Source organism: Anabrus simplex, chromosome 1 (genome assembly GCF_040414725.1).
Source record: "Anabrus simplex isolate iqAnaSimp1 chromosome 1, ASM4041472v1, whole genome shotgun sequence".
Classification (NCBI taxonomy): Eukaryota; Metazoa; Arthropoda; class Insecta; order Orthoptera; family Tettigoniidae; genus Anabrus; species Anabrus simplex.
This window is the reverse complement of record NC_090265.1, coordinates 392251246-392275092: the sequence shown is the minus strand read 5'-3', so window position 1 is coordinate 392275092 and position 23847 is coordinate 392251246. Positions and strand designations below refer to the sequence as shown.

The window sequence follows — 23847 nt, the reverse complement described above, 5'->3', positions numbered from 1 at the left end:
AGAAAAATATTGGGAAAGCGTTTAGAATTAAGTTTGGAGAGGACACTTAGGCCTATGTCAGAACTTTCAATTCATGATGCAGCAGGCTTTCAAAACTTTCTGAGAATGTCCCCACAAGACTTTCAGTTCTTGTTGACAGTAATTGAGTCTGAAATTGCAGGAAATGATACAAATTTATCGGAATGTCATCTGCATTAATGTTAGACTAAGTATAACTTGAAGATTCCTAGCGACTTGTGACTCCTACTAAGGATCATGTAAGAGTGTAAGAGAAATACTCCTACACTGCACTTATGTATTTGTATGGTGTATATGAGTTGCTTGTGATTCGACGGTCGATTTCGAAAAATAAATAAAAGTATTGTATTCCGCGCTATGAATTTGTGTGTTCTAATTGCGTCTTTGCGCATGTGCGAACCGAAATGTTAACGAAAACACGAAATGAAAAGTTTCATTCACAAAAGTTAAAGAAATTTTGTTTATCAACATGCTCGAAAAGTTAATGAACACGCTGTTTTGTTTATTAACAGACAGAAATGTTCATGAACATTGTTCATTAACAATGTTTATTAACAAAGTTAACGAAAACATCTTGGTGTGGACGCACCTTAACTGTGTTTCTATTATATCCCTCAGTCTTTTGTCTATGACTTTCTCCATTATTTTTAGCCCATGTGATAATAGGGTTATCCCTCTATAATTTTCACATTTCTTCCTATTTCCTTTTTTGAACAATGGTACAATGCTTCCTTGTTGCCAATCTTCAGGTATCCTTTCATCCTTCCATATGGCATTGAGGGCTTGGTATAGCCAATGTAGTCAAATGCTTCCTGCTGCCTTAATCATATCAGCATTGAATTAGTCTTTTCCACTTGCTTTACCTTTTGTCATTGCTCTCACTGCCCTTTCAAGTTCCAACCATGTTATTGGGTTCTCTTCCTTTTCTCCATCTGTTATTTCCATTTTCTTATCTCCTTCTTCCTCCGAGCAGTCATCCTCATTATATTTTCAAAGTACAATACTTCAACATCACTTTCTGAAGGCCCTTTTCGTCATGTACTATGGATCCATCTACTCTCTCTCATGCCCTGATTTTTTCTTCATTTATTCTTTTCGATTTTATTACTCTGTATAATAGTTTCTGTTTTTCACGACTATCTTGCTCAATTTTGTTGGTAAACTCTCCCCACCATTTCTCCTTTTCTTCCTTGATACTCCTCTTTACTTGTAGTTTCAATCTTTTGTATTCCACATGGAGTAGTAGTATATAGTGTATTGGCCCTAATATACAATGACTTTTTTTACATTAAAATGTACAGAGTAGGCCAGAAGTCATGATTGGAAATGTTTAATATTATTTTATTGAAACAAGAAGACACATGAAAGGCAAACAATTGTATTTAACCCTTTCCCTGCCAAGCTAAAATGCTGTAGTACTGAAAATGTTGCACTCGCCTCAGTTTTGAATCTATATAGATGAATTTTTTTTCATGATTCATGATATAGCCATGTATATGTCCTGTGATTTACTTTGTTGGCGCACATGTCTTTACGAAAGAAGAAAAAAAAAAACAAAAACGAATTGATGATTTCCACTTTCTGTAATTAACTGTGCAAATTTGAATTAGTATTTTGCATAGTAATAATTATTTCATATACATGTTAATGTCACTGTTAGAAACACTAAACTGTGTTATCTTTTAATGTTAAAAGTTTTAAATCTGTACGTTTAATAATGTCCAAATGATTTTAGGTTTTGAAATTGAAAGTTGAAAATTGAGGTTAGATTCATCGTCGTGGTAACTTGCATTTCGCTGTTTAATATTAAGATAATTGTTATCTTCACTTTCGACAGCAGCAGCAGCAGCAGCAGCAGCAGCAGCAGCAGCAGCAGCAGTAGTAGTAATTTGAGAAGGGATAACACCATTAAGCCTAATATCTGTCACATTAACTGTTAATGTCTGTCTTACTGTTTTCATCACTACGAGATATAATACTGTCACTTCCTAACAACATAGCCTGAACGTATTTTTAACACAAGTGTTCCAAATACACATACATACATACATTATCATTATAGACAGTTATGCCTTTCAGCGTTCAGTCTGCAAGCCTCTGAGAATTTACTAAATTCGCCACAATCCTCGATTTGCAACTAGTGTTGTGGCCTCATTTAGTTCTATACCTCTTATCTTTAAATCGTTAGAAACTGAGTCTAACCATCATTGTCTTGGTCTACCTCTACTTCTCTTACCCTCCATAACAGAGTCCATTATTCTCCTAGGTAACCTATCCTCCTCCATTCGCCTCACATGACCCCACCACCGAAGCCGGTTTATGCGTTTATCTCCTCATTCCGAGTACCCTCCTGCCATTGTTCCCACCTGCCATTGTTTGTACCAGCAATCATTCTTGCTACTTTCATGTCTGTTACTTCTAACTTATGAATAAGATATCTTGAGTCCACCCAGCTTTCGCTCCCGTAAAGCAAAGTTGGTCTGAAAACAGACCGATGTAAAGATAGTTTCGTCTGGGAGCTGACTTCCTTCTTACAGAATACTGTTGATCGCAACTGCGAGCTTACTGCATTAGCTTTACTACACCTTGATTCAATCTCACTTACTATATTACCATCCTGGGAGAACACACAACCTAAATACTTGAAATTATCGACCTGTTCTAGCTTTGTACCACCAATCTGACATTCAATTGTGTTGAATTTCTTACCTACTGACATCAATTTAGTCTTCGAGAGGCTAATTTTCATACCATACTCATTGCACCTATTTTCAAGTTCCAAGATATTAGACTGTAGGCTTTCGGCACAGTCTGCCATTAAGACCAAGTCGTCAGCATAGGCCAAACTGCTTACTACATTTCCACCTAACTGAATCCCTCCCTGCCATTTTATACCTTTCAGCAGATGATCCATGTAAACTACAAACAGCAAAGGTGAAAGATTACAGCCTTGTCTAACTCCTGTAAGTACCCTGAACCAAGAACTCATTCTACCATCAATTCTCACTGAAGCCCAATTGTCAACATAAATGCCTTTGATTGATTTTAATAATCTACCTTTAATTCCATAGTCCCCCAGTATGGCGAACATCTTTTCCCTCGGTACCCTGTCATATGCTTTCTCTAGATCTAAGAAACATAAACACAACTGCCTATTCCTCTCGTAGCATTTTTCAATTACCTGGCGCATACTGAAAATCTGATCCTGACAGCCTCTCTGTGGTCTGAAACCACACCGGTTTTCATCCAACTTCCTCTCAACGACTGATCGCACCCTCCCTTCCAAGGTGCCAGTGAATACTTTGCCTGGTATACTAATCAATGAGATACCTCGATAGTTGTTGCAATCCTTCCTGTTTCCTTGCTTATAGATAGGTGCAATTACTGCTTTTGTCCAATCTGAAGGTACCTTACCAACACTCCAAGCTAATTTTACTACTCTATGAAGCCATTTCATCCCTGCCTTCCCACTATACTTCACCATTTCAGGTCTAATTTCATCTATTCCTGCTGCCTTAAGACAATGGAGTCTATTTACTATCCTTTCCACTTCCTCAAGCATAATTTCACCAACATAATTTTCCTCCTCCCCATGAGCTTGGCTGTTTGCAACACCACCATGATGATTTCCTTTTACATTAAGAAGATGTTCAAAATATTCCCTCCACCTCTCCAGTGATTCCCTGGGGTCTATTGTGAGTTCACCTGAATTACTCAAAACACTGTTCATTTCCTTTTTCCCCTCCCTAAGATTTTTTATTACTGTCCAGAAAGGTTTCCCTGCTGCTTGACCTAGCCTCTCCAGGTTATTACCAAAATCTTCCCGTGACTTCTTTTTGGATTCAACAACTATTTGTTTCGCTCTGTTTCTTTCATCTACGTACCAATCCCTGTCTGCCTCGGCCCTTGTTTGGAGCCATTTCTGATAAGCCTTCTTTTTACGTTTACAGGCTGCTCTCACTTCATCATTCCACCAAGATGTTCGCCTTTTCCCATCTTTACACACAGTTGTTCCTAGGCATTCCCTTGCTGTTTCTACTACAGCATCCCTGTATGCCACCCATTCACTTTCTATATCCTGAACCTGCTTACCGTCTACTGTTCGAAACTTCTCACTAATCATATCCATGTACTTCTGTCTAATTTCCTCGTCCTGGAGATTTTCTACCCTTATTCGTTTGCACACAGATTTCACTTTCTCTACCCTAGGCCTAGAGATACTTAGTTCACTACAGATCAGGTAGTGGTCTGTATCATCGAAAAATCCCCGAAAAACTCTTACATTCCTAAAAGATTTCCTGAATTCAAAGTCTGTTAAGATATGGTCTATTATGGATCTGGTACCCCTAGCCTCCCATGTGTAGCGGTGAATAACCTCATGCTTGAAGAATGTATTCGTAACAGCTAAACCCATACTAGCACAGAAGTCCAGCAAACGCTTCCCAATCCCATTAGCTTCCATATCTTCCCCACATTTACCAATCACCCTTTCGTATCCTTCAGTTCTATTCCCAACTCTCGCATTGAAATCGCCCATTAGCACTATTCTATCCTTGCTGTTGACCCTGACCACGATGTCACTCAATGCTTCATAAAACTTGTCAAATAATATTTTACCATCTTACCCTATACAAATTCAGAATATAATATGCAAAAACACGATAAAAGCAATACCTCGCGTTAAACAAACTTGCTGTGCAAAGTTCGTGGCGCACATGACATGGCCAGTGCGTGACAACCTCTCAAAGAAATAGAAAATAAGAACGTTATATTCTCGTCAGGGAGAAAATGGTATTTACTTGTAGTTAGAGATACCAAGGATCAGCCAACGTGCATATGGGAGTCATCTGTTGTGTTAAACCTGAATAAATGGTTTTTGAAAATCAGCCTTTATGGCATCGGATCTCATCGGATCACGGCAGTTTTACGATTCACAGAGCATCGGCTTACATCAAATCTTGGCAGCCACTGGGTTAACAGAAAAAAAGTATATGCAAGAATGGAATAAGACAGAAATGAATGTTCTTATAAATTTCAAGCTGTCTCGGTATACTGACCACCATTCTTAGCGCAGAGTTGGATTTGCTGCCACATTTGCATCTGCTAACCTAGCACAGCATTTTGGAAGTGATCATTCTCAGGGTACGGGTAATCTTTTCTTTCAGCTCTTCAAAGAAAGTCATACGAGTTGTGGAAATCTTTTCCTATAAAAAGGACCAAGACAATTATCGCTCGTTGTTAACTCCGGGCTTCTGGGCAGCCATATAGGAGGCCTTCCACGTCCAATCCATAATTTAACATTATTACAGTAACAAAATATTACTCGGGATCAGACTCTACTTGAGAAGCAGTATATTTTAAATTACGTGTCTGCATGGCATTGCTAACCTTAAATGCTAATATGCATTGGACATCGTCAACGTTTTCTTCTGCTCATTTTAAATGAGCCTACGGTGGCATATCGTCATCAAATTTATTGTGAAACATTCCTTCATTGTAAGCCGCATGTGCCGTGTGTGTGACGGCTGAGTGAACTCCGACACCATCTGCCTGTGAACTGTATTACTAGTCTTGTGTACGGACTCTTATCACCAGAGCGCACAACGATCGCCAGACACTACTGCTAGCATGGACTACTTAGGAAAGAGGCTATCTGCTGTTGAGACTGATCGAGGACGGACGCTGGAAGCCATGTCCTCCCCCTCATCTTGTAGGATGAAGCTCAACCCAACAGGAGTCGGATAAAAAAGGAACTTAACATCCCACTTAGGGATTATTAGTGTATTTAATTAAGGTTTAAAAAAATTTTGTAGTATGGAAGATTGCTTAGTGTTAAATTTTATTTGGTGACGGTGATTTCCGGCGCATGGGTCAGCATGGGTAAGATGTTATAGTATATTTCTTCACTCCTGTAAGTACCTTATTTTTATATTCTTGGTGGGGTACATTATTCTTTATTTATGTGTCATTTTGATTACTGCTGTGGGAATTATGGTGATATTTGGTTGGTGTTCTACTTATATTTGCTGTTTGTGCACCATGTTGGTACCATTTAAATGATATGCCCATTGTTTGACCGGTAACTTTGAAATTCTCTTTGTTTTTCCTTCTTTTATTTTCCCTATCTGATTTATATTTTATTCTGCTCGTTTATTGTGTTTCCTTGTATTATTTTCATGGGCGCGTGTGTTATTGCTATTTAGAATTTCTTGTGGGTTGTTGATATGGTAATCCTTGCCCCGTATTCTTGCTAGTTTTCATTCTGTCATTCAGTTTTGGTTTATTCATGTTAATTTCATTTGTTTCGACACTGTAATGACTGTGTATTGACCTATGTGCTGTGTAATCACCACTTTGTCACCCCTTTTTTCTTAGTTAAGATCCTATTATTATTATTTATTAATTTTAGTAATATAAATTTTATTGCTCCCTTTTATATTAATATCTTTCATTTATTTAAAACTTCATATCAAGTACAAATATTACTGTCCCTATATACATATAAATAATTTTTGGGTATGTTTCTACATATTATTCATTTATAAATGGGACATAAAATAAATTTTAACTAAGTTTTATTCAAGCTTATATTTTTAAATGTAATATTGTAAAGAAGAAGTTCTCTAAATATATATATATATATATATATTATTTTGTGGGAGTTTCTAGCCGTTGTAATCCTTATCTTTATTTTGCATTGTTGCGTTATCTTATCTCTGTTTTGCCCAATTATGTAACTGTGTCATTATTGTTCTTATCTTGGGCATTCGTCTTTGGTTCTTGCTTGGCATCGCTAACGTTGTTATTGTTTTCATCTTGACGTGAGATCGTGTTTGACTCTCTGTGTGTGTTGACGCCTTGGGTTACCGGACCTGCCTTGATTTCTATTTTCTTGACTAGGAGTTATTTTAGTTGATTTACTAATCCGTTGGATTTTATTTGGGATTTAAGTTTTATTTATTTATTTGTGTCTGATTTTCCCCCCTAATTTTTGGGCTGGTTATGTGTTAAATATTTTTCATCTGGATATACTTAGTTTTAATTTCATGTGATGATTAATGGATCTATGCCTCTGACCATATTTCAGGTGTGTGATGTCTCCACTAGGGATTGTCATAAGCCCCTCACGGTTACTCATCCTGACTTTTTGTTCCACATTAAACTTTATTAAATTCATGAGTTTTCAAAGCTTGTTTAAGTCAAAGTTGTTTAATGGTGCACTATTTCTATTTGTTAAGGGAGAAAAATTATTTTTAAGACCCTATATTTATGTTACTTTCATTAATTTATATATTTTACAGAAGATTATTATATTATAACTATTTACTGTATTTCCTTATGTTTTCAAATTTTCATTTATTTAAAGTCAAAAGCAAAGTCATCTCCCTACAGGCCATGAAGGCCCTTGGAGGGGTGGAAGGTAAAGGCTTCCACTATCCGTAACCTCGGCACTTGATGGGGTAGAGGGGTTAGCTCTACGCCCGGCCGCCTTTGCCCCCAGGAATTACCCTGGTACTCATTTTTGGTGTAGGCTGAGTGAACCTCAGGGCCATATGCACCTCCGGAAGTGGAAATCTCATTTCTTAAATTTTACGACTTCCTGACGGGGATTCGAACCCACGTCCTTCCGGGCGAACCGAGCACGCCTTTACCGCCTCGGCCAGGCAGCCCCTTTTCATTTATTTACTAACTAGCAAATGCACCCGTGCTTCGCTACGGTATTCTACATTGTATATGGATATCGAAGTAAATTACTGTTCATGCAGTGAATAAGATTTTTAAAAATTGCATGTCTCTTAGCGTTATCCAGAAACAGCAGGCGGAGGTTCTCATTCGTTGCTTCCAATGATAAGTGCGAGTTGCGGAGTTGTGATGATAACGGCAGGCTCACTTGCCTACTGCCATTCACAATCTAGTAGGTAAGTTTTCATTATAATTGGAGGCCCCATTACCTACTGCGCGGTTACAGGCAATTTGGGGAGTTTTCGTTACAATGGAAGGCGCCCTTTCCTACTTCCAGACAGATTACAGTTGAGGAGTTGTTATTATAAGAGCAGGCACATTCCCTAATGCCAGTCAAAATTGAGTTGTGCTGTTATCATTATAAAGACAGGCCCCTTTTCTTAATTACAGTCACGCCGAGTTGGTGAGTTTCCATTATAATAGCAAGGCCACTGTGCCTTATGCCAGTTACATTTTAGATGGGTGAATTTGTTGATAATGGCGGGTACACTTGCCTACTCCCAAACACAAGCGGTTAGGGGACTTTTGAACAAAGTTGCATGCTCCCCTGACTTCTGCCAGTCAAATCGGGAAGGGAACTATTAATTACAATGGTAGTCCCTCCTTACTAATGCTAGTTACAAAGGAGTTGGAGAAGGATCCCATTCCTACTGCCAGTAAAAGTCGACGTGAATAGTAATGTTTACAATAGCAGATGCCCTCCTGCTGAGAGTCACAATCGATGTAAAATATTAATTATAATGGCAAACGCACCCTTATATCACTACAAATCGACTTCAGTGAATATATACAGATCGACATACGAAGTATATGCATGTTTACAATATTGCAAACCTTCATTTACAGATTAACTGCTACTAAATGATACATCATATCGACAGAAATATTGTACCATAAGATGCCTCATTTAGCGGTCTAAATGGCTAGTCTTAAGATATTTTCTCCTGTCTCATGTATTTATGGGTAAAATTGCGTTAGAAACGATGAATAGGGTAAAATTTGGGTAAGGTCTTCTCACAGTGCAGGGTCGATGACCTTAGATGTTGGGCCCCTTTAAATAGCAAGTATCATCATCATCTCACAGTGCATTACTTTTGGGTACTAACATGACAGCTACAAATATAGAATTTGGTTCAAGTATGGATACTGGGTCGGCCAATGTTCGTGTAGAATTAGATGATTCTACCTTTCGTATAAGTGATTCGAACTACGAATTATACGTGTACAAAGAGCAAAATATAGGTATAATCGAGAAATAGAGACAAATGTAACATATAACGAATAGAGATACGACGAAACGTCATAGGACCAAAGTTGTAGATCACTCCAAATATAACTGAGATTGTGCCATTTGTTTTGTGATACGACTTACCATTTAGCCGCGAAATACCTCGAAATGAAGGTTTGCACGGATATTAAAATTACCTCAATTTCCAATATTTTTGGGGGGTTAAAAATGAAATATTTTAAGATCTTGGAGGATTTCCGTCGATTACAGGCTAAGACATAATCATTTTGCCAAATTGCAATTTTCTAGCTCGTCTAGAATATTGTGCCTCAATCTTGCTTTGTGGGAAGGGGTTAAAAATGAGGACTTTCAGGAAACTAAAGCTAACAAATATGCAGATGGTCATTATTACACTTGAAATGGGTAACTACAAACATTTCGGCAAAATAGTCAGTGTACAGACACACGATCTACGTACAACACCTTTGGGCCTATGTCTGCTGTACATAGTCTGTAAAACCGACAGTTCATGATATCTCCATTATTAATCCTCCTATCGAAAAAATGCACATGGGAAAAATGTTCTGGAAATGGATTTCCATCAAGGGTGGTGGATTTCCAGTTAGGTTGGTCTTGTATATTTTGTGGGAGAGTAAAATCACTATTTCGGTTCCCTATGAACCCCCTGTCCGTTCTGGGAATTTGAAATGGTATGGGCCTAAAAACCTACCTTTGGACAGGTGGATGCTAAATATGAAGTTTGGTTGACATATCTCATGTATTTTTCAAGTTATAAGAAATGCGCTTTACACACACCCGCTCTTGAATGAAGTCCGGTGGGACTTCTATCGAAAAAAGGTCCGTTAATGATATCTCCCTTATTCTTCCTCGTATCAAAATAATGCACATGAGGAAGAAGGTGTATAGATGTCCACGATTTTATTTATATACATACAAATGTTCACATCTGTAAAATGTTAAGTTTTGAGATATACTGTAGATATGCTCAGGGTTTATGTGTCCAATTTTGGTTGGCAGCTAATGCCCAAACGTACAAGCATAATCTTGCTGCTGTAAAATAGTCGAACTGACGTTGCCATGGTTACGGCAGTTCATTTCTATCCGATTCCTAGAGCAGGAGTAGTGTGGTGCCAATATCTCCATAACGGTTGGTTTTAAGGCCTTAAGGCATGGTTTTCAGGCTCGTATGGCTTACCGAGTTTTGTCCTTTGCGTCTAGAGTCTTAAAATGAGCTTTGTCTCGTCCTTGTACGACAAATTCGATATTTCGCCTATATTAGTCTATTAATTTATATCTCCTCCCATCGTTCCCCCCTCCATGAATATTTTTGAAAATAAAATACAGCCAATGTCTCTCAGGAATTATGTGTACCAGTTTTGGTTGGCAGCTATGCCCAAACGTACATGCATAATCTCGCTGCTGTAGAATCCTGGAGCTGATGTTGCCATGGTTACGCCAGTTCATTTCTTTATATGACTAGCAAATGTACCCATGCTTCGCTACGGTATTCTGCATTGTATACGCACATTGAAGTAAATACTGTACATGCACTAAATAAGATTGTTTTAAAATAGCATGTCTCTTAGCGTTATCCGAGAAACAGCATGGAGAGGTCCCCATACGTCGTTTCCAATGTAAAGTGCTTGTTATGGATTTGTGATGATAACGACAGGCTTACTTGCCTACTGTCATTCACAATCGAGTTGGGAAGTTTACATTATAATTGAAGGCCCCATTACCTACTGCGCGGTCACAATCGATTTGGGGAGTTTCCGTTACAATGGCAGTCCCTTTTTCCTACTTCCAGACATATTACAAATTGAGGAGTTTTTATTATAATGGCAGGAAACTTCCCTACAACCAGTCAAAATTGAGTTGTGCAGTTATCATTATAATTACAGGCCCCTTTTCCAACTGCCAGCCAGCTTACTGCCAGTCACACCAAGTTGGTGAGTTTCCATCAAAATAGCAGGCCAGTATGCCTAATGCCAGTCACATTTTAGATGGGTACATCTGTTTATAACTGCGGGAACGCTTGCCTACAGCCAAACACAATCGGGTAAGGGGAGTTTTGAACAAAACTACATGCTCCCTTGCCTTCTGCAAGTCAAATCGAGAAGTGAATTATTCATTACAATGGTAGGCCTGCCTTATTAATGCCAGTTACACAGGAATTGGAGAAGGACCCCATTCCTACTGCCAGTCAAAGTCGGTGTGGGGAGTACTGATTACAATAACAGACACACCCTTTCTCGATCGCTACAAAATCGACATCAGTGAATATATATAGTTCAACATACGAAAGTATGTGCTTGTTTACAATATTGCAGACCTTCATTTACAGATTAACTGCTGCTAAACGGTACATCATATCGAGAAAGGATTGTACCATAAGACGCCGGATTTAGCGGCCTAAATTGCTGGTCTTATGATATCTCATCTATTCATGGGTCAGATTGAGTTAGAAACGTGGAATAGGGTAAAATTTGTGTAAGATTATCTCACATTGCATTGCTTTTTGGATAATTAAGTGACAGCTACATACATAGCATTTGGCTCACATATGGCTACTGGGTGGACCAATTTTCGTGTAGAGTTTGATGATTCTATCTTTCCTATAAGTGATGGAAGGTATGAATTATGTATGTGAAAAGTCCAAATTTACTTAACATCGAGAAATAGAGAAAAATCAAACGTAAAAGGGATAGAAATACGACAAAAAGTCGTATGCCCAAGGTTGTAGATCACTCCAAATTGAACGGGGATTGTGCCATCCGTTATGTGATAATACTTCCCGAAGGTCTGCACCATCATTAAAATTGCCTCCATATTTCGATATTCATCGGGATAAAAAGGGAAAAATTTAAAGATCTTGGAAGTTTTCCGTCCGTTACAGGCTAAAACGTATAATTTTGCCAAATTTCAATGTCCTTCTTTGACTGGTAGATTATGGCGCAATCTGGGTTTTCGGTGAGGAGTGTAAAAATTAGGACTTTCAAGAAACTAAACCAAAAAATATGCAGATGGTCATTATTACCCCTTCAACGTGTAGCTGTACGAAAATTTCGCCAAAATAGTCAATGTACAGGCACACAGTCGTTACGATTTCATTTACATAGATAAGGAACCTGCTCCACGAAAAACACATTTTGGGCTATATCCGCTGGACTTAACCTGAAAAACGGACTGTTTATGATATCTCCCTTATTAATCCTCCTGTCGAAAAAATGCACATGAAAAAAAAGTTTTAGAGATGGAATTCCATCATGTTTGGTCGATTTCCAGTCAGGTATATTGTATATATTGTGTAAGAGTAAAATCACCATTTCGGTTCCCTATAAACCACCAGTCCATTCCGGGAACATGAAATGTTATTGACGATTAACACATACCGTTGGACAGGTGGATATTAATGTAAAGTTTGACTCAAATATCTTCAGTAGTTTTCAAGTTGTAAAAAATACGCTTTACACGCACCCGCTCTTCCGGTGGGACTTGTACCATAAAACGGTCCGTTAATGATATCTCCCTTATTAATCCTCGTATTGAAATGATGCACATGAGGAAAAAGGCTTAGAAATTAATTTCCATTAAGGCAGGTAAATTTACATTAAGTTTGGTTGTGTATATTTTGTGGGAATGCAAAATCACGGTTTCGGTTTCGTACAATCCCCCAGTCAATTCAGGGATTTAGAAACAATATTTGCCCTAAAACCTACCAAAGGACAGGTGGATTCTAAATATCAAGTTTGGTGGAAATATATCCAGTAGTTTCCAAGTTATAGACAAACAGACAGACAGACAGACACCAAAACTGAATATATGCAGATGGTCATTACACCTGAAACGGATAACTGTACGGAAATTTTGCCGAAATTGTCAATGTACAGACACACTCTAGAAGTGCAGACCTTTATTTCGATAGTTACTGCTTTGAAACTGTACGACGTATCTACAAACGGACTTGACCATCAGACGCCCCTTTCAGTGCTCTACATGGTTGGTCCTATGACATCTTCTCGTATCTCCTATATTCATGGGTTAGATTGAGTTAGAGTCATTGAATGGGGTGAAATCTTGTACAGTTTTTGGATGCTACTTTATATTTTTGATTCTCATGTGACAGCTAGAATCATAAAATTTGGCTATAACATGGCCAATGGTCATGTCAATGTGCGTGCCGAATGTCATGATTCTACCTTTCCTATAATTGTGCCAAAAGATAACATATACGTGTAAAATTACCAAATCAACTTGAAATCGAGAAATACAGCTGTATTTAACACATTAGGGATAGAAATACGACGAAAAGTCATAGGACAAAAGTTGTAGATCTCTCCAAAATGAAACGCCATTTACTTTCTTACTTGTGATACGACTTACTGATTAGCCACCAATTACCCCGAAACAAAGGTCTGCACCGTCGTTAAAATTGCACCCATATTTCAGAATTTTTTCTGGGCCAAAAGTTATACATTTGCATAGCTTAGAATATTTCCTCAAAGAAAAGTGTGTCCAGCATTCGGGATTAGCACTCGCATACATACGTGGTAATTAAGGAAGAAAATAATATAGTTTAGTAAGTTGAAATTAACAGAAAATGGATTATAACTGAGGACATCCAGATGACAACAGGTATGTAAATACCAAGTTAATGTATTGGAAAATCAAACGCTCCTCAATAAATTATGCCAGTGTGAGTTATGGATATAAGAAAGCGGTAATCGGAGAGAAATTTAGGCGTAGGGATTCTTAGGTAATCAGATAAGAAGATGAATATTTGTGTTATTACTTAAGCTATTCGAGGACGGTTATAACCTCCAATGATATTCCGCCAATATCCCGCAGAATGGCCGATTGACGACTCTCTTGCTTTCTACCCAAGGAACAACCACGAATTTAAAGGAATGATGAGGAAAATGGCAATACGTTACTTCCCTGCTGGCAAGCAGCCAGAGACGTTGCCATGGTAACCCATTTAATCGTTGTCGGTCTGTCGGTCACTCAATGCAGAGCATGGTATCGACAGAAAATAGTAAATTTCTCCATCATTTGAAGAGTAAGGTAAATTATGAACATAACGAAAGTTGTTTATAATGAAGAGACCTTTCACATACGGTCCACAGAGTTGACAGAAAATCAATAGTATAAGAGAAAATGGAGGAAAACTGCTGTGGTTTTCCTATAAAACCCCCGTCTTTTCAAAGATTTTAAAATGATATGCATATCGAAACCTTCCCCGGGAAGAGTATACTCTAAATATGAAGTTTGGTTGAGATCTATCTAGCTGTTTCGATGTGATGGTGGAACAGACAAACAAACAGACAAGAAAAGTAAAAACCACCAAATTCGGTCTTGAGTTGACCTAAAACGGATAAATATTTGAAAATTTGGCAAAACAAAAGGAAATACAGACAGTGGACCCCCTACAACTTTATTTATAAGATTAATTGGTTTTATGATATTTTTTTGTGTGGGTGTATTCTGTAACTAAAATGTAATTATAATTTTAATGAAAAGTATACCGTGTTATTTTTTGGTAGTTAGCTCAGTATTATCCTGGGGTCCCTGACCTTTTTTTAAATATATGGGGTGGGTTTTCAGTGCAGATTTCTTTGCTTCCACTTGTGGCTGGGTAAGTTATATATCTACTGGTAACACCGGCCCCTAGCATTACATGAGGAGGGTGTTGCTTAATTTCTTCATAACAATGAGGGTTGTCTTTTGTCCGCCCATACACTAAGAAGATGACGTTCTTCAACTGTAAATCTGCTTGCATCTGGTATTATAACACGAATGTTTACAATAGTATCACCTTGGTAGCAGTCGTCAGAACCACAAGCAAAACAGAACACTATCACATGCCATATTTTCATGGAGTAACGCATAGCAAATATCACCTGCATTGTTGTAATTTGGGTGACCTCTACCAGAAGACAGACGTACTACAGGCAGAGATGAACATTATTCTCAACCTAGAACACACTTCCAGATCCATGTAACTGCAAAACTATATGTTAAGTTACTTGAAATACTTCCCAATCCAACTTCTGGCCCACCACGTACTAATAAAAACCACAGGCATGGCCACAAACAAACCAAAATTTCTTGAGCTTTGATGACTTTTTTCCAAACTATGACTTGTGATCTGTTGTTGCTCTGGTTGGCATCATTGTGTTATTGCATTCAGTTTTGGTCACAATTCCAGTCATGACAGATCATGTTTAAACAAGAGTGTATTTGTTACTTTAGTTCAATAAAAGACAGGAAGGTTATGATATAAACTTCCAATTGCAAGTTTTATGCAATTTGGTAAGAAGGAAGCCATACTTTCCAGTGTCGACTCAGTTAAATGTAACTTAAAAGCTTTTCAGTCTGTCGGTTTTTCAAACGTCTTGCATTGTATGCTGGAGTGAGACAAGGCAGGAATTCATTAAGTTCCAGATTTCAATTTCATAGGTGTTTGGATATAAATATTTCCAAATATTGAGTTTGACTTGATAGAATCTAATGATGTTCCTTCAAGAGCAAAACATGTAATTCTTTGTTTAATAGTGTGTATTTTATTCCTTGTTCAATAGTGTGGTTTTTTTTACAGGTATGTTATGATATAATATTTATATTGAACTTGTGTGTCTGAAAGACTGAAAAGCTTTTAAGTTACAGTTTTACACAAGGCAAAATATACTTACAATGTACAGGCTGTGAGAAAGTTTGGTGCTTCTGTGCGTAATGTAACATATATGATGTTTTCAGAAGGACAAAGAAAAGTTTTAAAGAATGACACTAAATAATAATTATTACTTTTTTTTTTACAATTGGCTTTACGTCACACCGACACAGATAGGTCTTATAGCGACAACAGGACATAAATAAAAGCAATCAGAGGAACAAAGACAGGAAAATTTAATTACACTTATAGGCTTGTTACTGGATTCCTGCAGGAAAAATGAAAGCGTAGTTATCCAATAAGTCAAGAAGTTATCAGAATGAAAGCATTGGAGTCATCATATAAGTTAAAAGTTCCGGTAACTGAATTTAAGACAAGCTTGGGATGGCATAAACAAAAGATGTGGCGTTTGGGGCTGTATTTATGACATCACACACAATTCCGCAATGCTTACCAGCAGATTATGCCAATACATTTGGTCACCTATCAGTGTTACACAATAAAACTGTGGAGAGTCCACAATATTTTACATTAAAATTAAACTTTTGCCATTAGATTTTCTTTAGGTCTTTTGGGGCTCTGCAAATCGACTGTGACTGGTAGTAAGCAAGTGAATCTGCCATTATAGTCGAAACTCCCAAACTCGTTTGTGAATGGCAGTAGGAAAGAGGGCCTGCCATTATCATCAAAACTCCCCAACTCGCACCTTAGATGGGAAACAATGTATGACGACCTCCCCGCTTGGATAACACCAAGAGACATCCAATTTAATAAAATCTTACTCACTGTGTGTACAGTAATTTATGTTGAAATCCGTAAACAATGTAGAATATCGCAGAACAGCATGGGCATTTCCTAATTTAAAATAATTGTGCTAGAAGGTCTTTAACCGGATGATAATATACATAGTCACACCTTTGTTGATGGATTTTGGATAATGTATTGTGACATATCATATATGCCCCATGAATATAATGTGCAATATTGCTTAATACTGTGGACTCATTGCAAGAGGGATGGCTTGGTGTAGGAGGAAGTTACACAATGCAAGTTTTCTGGAGCACGCGGAGTTGGAGACCAGCTGTTATCTTGCCTAGCAACAGCGTGCAGTTTAGATATTTCAAATAAGTTAGCTGGGAGTATCACGAGATCGCCTGAGTGCAGTACATTTGAAAGAGATCAATCATGAGCTTGGAGGCAGAGTTTTTGACGGCAGGGATCCCCAGAACAAATGAACTCAAAACTACCAACTTCGATATCTGCAGTGTTGGACCATCATCATTTAACTTAGGCAATCTGTTATTAAGCCACACTCCACGGTTTTGATATAAACAAAAAGTAAATTATGAATTTATAACTACCTGTATGCAGGAATACTAATTAATTTTGATCCAGTAAAGAAATAACATATTTTAATGAATCAGCGCTTTGTCCCCCAGCAGGCGGTTGGACCAATGAGTCATCGTATCACTGGAATTCCCTGCGTTTGAACAAGGACAGGAAGTCTTGAGGGAAGCGTGCAGCGTGGGACGCGATCTGACACTCACTCTGCCCTGTTTTCTTGGATGTGCTGGTCAGTAGTTGATGCGCCTGTCACATGTTGAACTTTGTGCTATTACAAGTGACCCTTTCTTTAAATAAGTGTAAAGAATTATGTATCGTTAATTGTGAAACATTATTTCAACTAATAATATGCTCTATCCCTGTGCAAGTGACTTTAATTAAACATGGGAGTGAACAGTACGATTTATGAAGTAGTCACCTCTGCTATATGTGTGTTACGTTACGGTAACAAGGCACGGGAACAAGTAACTGAATAAGACGGTATATGTTATCGGTATCACAAAGCCCGTGGACTCAGTTAGCATTCACGTAATGCATAAACTCTAATCGTTCGCGTACCGTGGTCGCGAGAAGTGAGTGTGTTTCGTTATTTAACGCTCCGTATAATGCTATGCTTGGGACTGGAACCCTGAATTAACCGTGTGAATGGCTATATTTTATATACTGGCTGTTACTTAAAACCATCTATTCGTGTAAACATATACAAAGTATTCGTGTACTTGAGCGGAGAAGAGAACATAATAACATTTTCCTTATAGGAGCACCACATTTCAAAGACGGTGATGGCAACAGCCAGGACCAGCAGTGTGTTTTGTAACGCCATGCAGTGTGTTGCAATGATGGTGAAAACTACAAGGATGTAGTGGTCTGGGGACCGTTATGGAAGCTGAGATAGGCACAAGTTAAGTTCATCATGACAATTATAAGCATGCCTTAGATAGAAGAATTAGCCTAGTTCAATCCTTTGTAAATATAAAATTAATATTAAATGTCAGTCTTTTTGTGGCTGAGCTGTGTTTTTATTTAATGTAAAGTAATGATTGGATTCCAGGGGAAATGCATGTTCGAACCCTGGGTTTTTCTTGTTTTATTTTTCCTTTTTATTAGATGGGAAAGAGGGAAATTATTAGGCATAGTTAGGAGTGTGTGTCTGTTATGATATTACTATGTATTCCTGTATGTGTTATCTTTTATTGAAGAGGCTCTGCAGCCTTAAGTTTGACTGGGAACATATTTCAGTAGGGAATAGAAATTTTTAAGTGCATGAAGCATGATTTACAGGTGAATTGCATGGCAAATGTATCCAGCATGAAAGTGCAACATTGTAGAGTTAGTGTCTTTCAGTTATACAAAGAGGACAAGCTAATTGGGAATATGGTGTGTGAGAAATATGAGAGTAAGGCGAGAATAGCCTGAGAAACAGATTTATTACGGGTGTGTTAAGACAGGACTGAGATGCCTGTGAAAATTCAATAAAGGGGAAAGGTACTTGTTATGGCTGAGTAAACAGAGAAGGGCTTGATTTGCCTGAGTTGTTCATTGATACAGCAAGATTTGAACTCTTGTACCGCGAGGTGTAAGGCCGGATGTGCCGTTTGTTTTATAATTTAGCTGTGTTTGAAATGAAATGTGTGATTGAGGCTGTATTAATGCATAGTGAAGAGCACTGAGTTGAGCAGAGGCCTAGTTATTTTACAATAAACAGAACAGTAAGTTGCAGCGTTAAATGTGTACCCCAATATGTTAGGTTCTCTCAGGCAAGCAGTAAAGATACAATTACCGGATGTCATCGTTTGCTAGACAGGCCATCTTACAGCTGGAGCAATAAGAAGTGATAGCAGATATATGCCATGACGTGCCAGGTGATGTGACCTACCCTCGATGTGTATGTAACTGGGTCAGGATTTCCCACTGGTTTCCAATAAGAAGCGTTTCACTTCATGTATAATTCTACTTCAGATAAGCGGACACACAGTGATTTTCTCCTTGTTTTTTCCATTTTATTCGCAGTTTTTAAGTGATTGATTTTGTGTTTATATTTAATTGTGTCAAATTTATTTTACTGATGTCAATGTGTCATTGTCAATGTTGTTTAAAGACTTGTATCTTAAATATGAGCCCGAAGCTCACTTTGATGGGATGTCAGCTTTCAAGCTGTCCAAATTGCGACAGAACGGTCTGTCTGTAAATTCAGTGTAGCTATATGTTAAGGACCCCTGGATAAACTTGATTTGTTGATAATTGTTGTACGTAGATATATGTGATTATGGATCAGATCTAGTTTAATTTTCTTCTATCATGGTATGACTTAGAGGCCATTTATATGAAACTAAACCCATGTGGGATTAAACATGTTGAGCTTAACTTTGTCGACTCAAAGTGAAGTGCAGTGTTCCCCAAGATTCAATTGTATATATTTTACCATTTATTCTGGACACTGCCCAACTTTCCATGTAATTTGTAATTAATTTGTTTATGATGTGCTCGGCACATATTTTTATTTTGGCATTTATTTGAGCCTATTTCAAGCTTTTATTTGATTAATTGTGATTATAGTATGAATATTCAATAATGTTCTTAGCTAATAAATCCATCTTACCCCGTATTTAATTTTTCATGGATTTATGTTGCTGTTTCCCGCACCTATGGTACTTGGTATGTCCTGAGATATTGGTTTATTTATCGCCCTGATTTTTCTTTACGAACTGTTAACAAGCAGCTCTCCGACGGTGCCGGAAGACTTTTCTAGGACGGGAATAGTACAGTATACACAATGGTGAAATAGACCCAAATTTAATACTTTTCTTGGACATGGCCCGGTTCCACCTCTTTGCGAGTCTGCAAACTCTAGAAGAACTGAAACAACATAACTGCCAGATAAATGACATTATGCAATGTGAACTAAGGGGTGCCAAACATTTGTGGACAATGAAAGTGGCCAGTTTCAGCATCATCTTTTATAACGTCGGTAAGTAAAAAAACAAAACAAAACTTCACGATACTGTTGTAGGATGGCATAAATGCGATTCTGCTGTCACACGGCGACTGTCACATTTGGCAACAGGAAAAACACCACGCAACCAATTCTTAGTTAAATCGTCTCACTGTGCATAAAACACTGAAACTTAGATGACCATATAGAATACATGTAACAATACTCGGGATGTTCCACACATCACGTATACATTACATAAAGTGGTTTAAGATGTTAATGCTCCAAAAATGTACTCATCACTCAAAGAGACAGATTCGTTCATGTTATGATTTTATGTCCCACTAACTACTTTTATGGTTTTCAGAGAGACTTACAGATTCTTTGAATGGATTAGTGGCCCCAGCCAAGCCTCTAACTTGTAGCAATTCAGCTGTGTGCAAGAAGGGTGCAAGTCTATCCTGAGTGATATAAACTTCCCCTTGGTACATGAAGTTCAGCAAGGCAGTTACATCTTCATAACTTACGTCCTTCAGTATTACAATGGGATGTTGGCATGGATTTTCCTGTAACCAAAATAAAATAACTCAGTTGAAATAGTCCCTATAATTTTGTAAGCAATAACACAATTTGCTCACAGACATCCAAAATATATCCCTGAACTTGTAGTGCAAATATTTAACATTACAATGGATCCCTTCACACACTCCGGAAAAAAGAAAAAAAAAAAAAATTCAGATGACTTGACTATGAAAGGCACAAAACATATTTCACATCAGCACAAAAAGGAAACACAACAAATTATTACTTTTTTTTTCACAGTCTGCTTTACGTTTCACAAACACTGATAGGTTTTATGGCGAAGATGGGATAGAAAAGAGCTAGGAGTGGGAAGGAAGCGAAGGAAGCCTGGTGTGAAAATGGGAAACCATGGAAAAGCATTTTCAGGGCTGCTGACAGTGGGGTTTGAAACCACTATCTCCTGAATGCAAGCTCACAGCTGCGCACTCCTAACTGCACAGCAAACTCACTCGATGAAGACTTATCAAGATGATGTCAGAAGTTTAAAGGAGCTACAGGAATTCACCCTACTACAGAATGATTTGGTTATGCTTGGTGTAATTTCTGAGGCTTAAGTTTTAGTGGAAAGTCTGGCAATCAAGAGTAAGAACAATGCAACTGAGAAAACTCTTTCTCACTGCTGGATAATGTAGAGTACAGTACTGCACTGGTAAGGAAAGTTATCTGTTTAATTTTTTTTTTGCAAGTGGCTTTAAGTCGCACTGACACAGATAAGCCTTATGGCGACGATGGGATAGGAAAGGCCTAGGAGTTGGAAGCAACCGTAGCCTTAATTAAGGTACAGCCCCAGTCTGCCTGGTGTGAAAATGGCAAACCACGGAGACCATCTTCAGGGCTGCTGATTCAAACCCACTATCTCCCGGATGCAAGCTCACAGCTGCACGTCCCTAACCGCGCGGCTAACTCACCCAGTTAATATATTCTGATAACTTTTGATCTGTTTTCACATGTCTACTGTACTGGTAATAAAAGTGATCAATTTAATGTATTCTGTTAATATTTAATACTAGCTGAAGTACCTGTTGTTGACGAGATAATTACTTAGCATGTGCATGATTATGTTTTTTTCCGCCCCTCATGTTGTTCCCCAGATTCTGAGGCACATAAGTTAACATGGCACTCCCTGTCAACGGCTTGGGGTGAGGTACTTACTTCCTTGCTCTCTGTGGCCCTTTGCAATTTAATATTGTTTTGTATTATTGCTGATCTTGATTTGATCTCTTCCTTCTGGTATAAAAGAAAGCCAAGAATCGGGTTCCAATATTGTAGGTCTTCACATCTAGTTTCCTTTTGACTGTGATATTATGGCATCTAATGTAAAGGGAGTCCTTCCTTCTTTCATGAATCCCTCTTGTCTTGTTCTTCAAGAATGGTGCGACACAAGAGAACCTTGGTGTGGCACAAACACCACTATTTTATGCTGTATAGTATTACCACCCACTTTTGCAGTTACCAAAATTTGATTTTGAATTTTAATGTAATGTACATTCATGTGTCATAATTGTAATTGTCATAATTGCCATCCCATGGAAATTTGTATTTGCTATTGGCTTTACGTTGCACCGACACAGATATGTCTTATGGCGACGATGGGACAGGAATGGGCTACGACTGGGAAGGAAGCGGCCGTGGCCTTAATTAAGGTACAGCTCCAGCATTTGCCTGGTGTGAAAATGGGAAACCACGGAAAACCATCTTCAGGGCTGCCGAGAGTGGGGTTCGAACCCACTATCTCCTGAATACTGGATACTGGCAGCACTTAAGCGACTGCAGCTATCGAGCTTGGTAATTTGTATTTGATGTAAGAAGAATTCAAAATAAGATTAAAATGTTGTACAACAAAACATGTCTTCAATGGAATCACAAGGAACAAGGAAAAAAAATTCTGCTAAAGACAGATTCCACTTAATTAAGGTGTACTAGAAAATAGTATGCATTGTCTATTCATTTGCACTAGACACTTGAAAACATATATAATAAAGAGTTTTGTCTTTACATTGCTCAGAATTTTAAAAGAATGGTATTTCTGTATCGATCGTGTGCACAGTAATAAGAAAATGCTCCTTGTAATTTTCCGTCATGTCTGTCTGTACATACGTTACATATATGCATCATTAGAAAATGGCTGAAGACAATTGCCATAGGATATAAACTTCATGGTTTTGATCTGTATTGAATTGTGATCACAATAACAATTATTAAATTAATGTTGTAATGGTCCACCTCTTTCAGTACTATAATATGCAATATTATTGAATTACATTACTAAACTAGGGACCAGTTTTGGCCTTGGCTGGCCATCTTCAGCCTTAATGTAATACATCTAATAACTAAACAAATGTACAAACACACAACTGACATAAAAACGAATGTGCAAACACACAATTAACATAATTATTTATTATTATTTTTCAGATTTTACACGTAGTTCATCCCAGATTTTAATGTTAATTGTGTGTTTGTACATTAGTTTAGTTAGGCCTATTAGATGTATTACATTAAGGCTGAAGATGGCCAGCCAAGGCTGAAACTAGTCCCTAGTTTAGTAATGTAATTCTATAATATTGCATATTATAGTATTGAAAATATGGACCATTACAACATTAATTTAATACCTAATTGAGGAGCGTTTTTGCAAAACTCGATAAATGCAAAAAATTTTGAAATTGAGTTATGCATGCTAATGTTATCAGTTTGACCTTGCTCACCATTCTGTGTAATCATCCTTTGCATAAGTCGATATTTGCCGTGTATAGAAGTGGTTGAAATCACTAGGTTTTTGCAAAAGTCGATATATCCTCTCGGAAAGTTAAAGCAAAACTCGATAAATGCAGTTAACTATTAATCACGTGGCATTCTCATGGATAATCAGAAGTGTTATTCTGTGGAACAATGGAACGCCGGACACCTTTATTGAAAGGATGTATTCTTGGAACTGCATGCCACATGTTCCCGCGATTAGCCCTCATTGACGTCGACAGAATAAAACTCACTTCCTGAGAAGTTTTAAGCAAGTTACTGTGTGAGGAACTATTTCACTCTATAACAGTATGAATAATGAATCTGAAGATACTGAAGCTGGCGTGCTGGTTCAGGAATGTGTCGGTGGAAGAAAGTCTAGATACAAGAAGAGAGTACCTGGAAAGCTGGCTAGAACTAAAAACGAACCTAATAGTAAATGCATTCATGGACTCAAAGACTTGCCCACAAGTACAGAAACTAAAATGATGAAACTATGCAAAGCTACTGAACTCTGCTATGAAGATATCACAGAATTCCATCATCATGTGACTTCTTTAAACAAGATCG

At 37.8% G+C, this 23847-nt stretch overlaps 1 protein-coding gene across 6 annotated transcripts in view; it reads right to left on the bottom strand.

The window, feature by feature from the left end:
* LOC136856828 (protein abrupt) overlaps nucleotides 1-23847 on the bottom strand; it is a 248091-nt gene that overhangs the window by 159707 nt on the left and 64537 nt on the right. For all 6 annotated transcript variants that reach the window (XM_067134990.2, XM_067134989.2, XM_068224982.1 and 3 more), the window contains exon 3: nucleotides 20334-20522. In XM_067134990.2, coding sequence (XP_066991091.2) covers nucleotides 20334-20522 — 189 coding nt within the window. The remainder of the gene's footprint in view (nucleotides 1-20333; nucleotides 20523-23847) is intronic.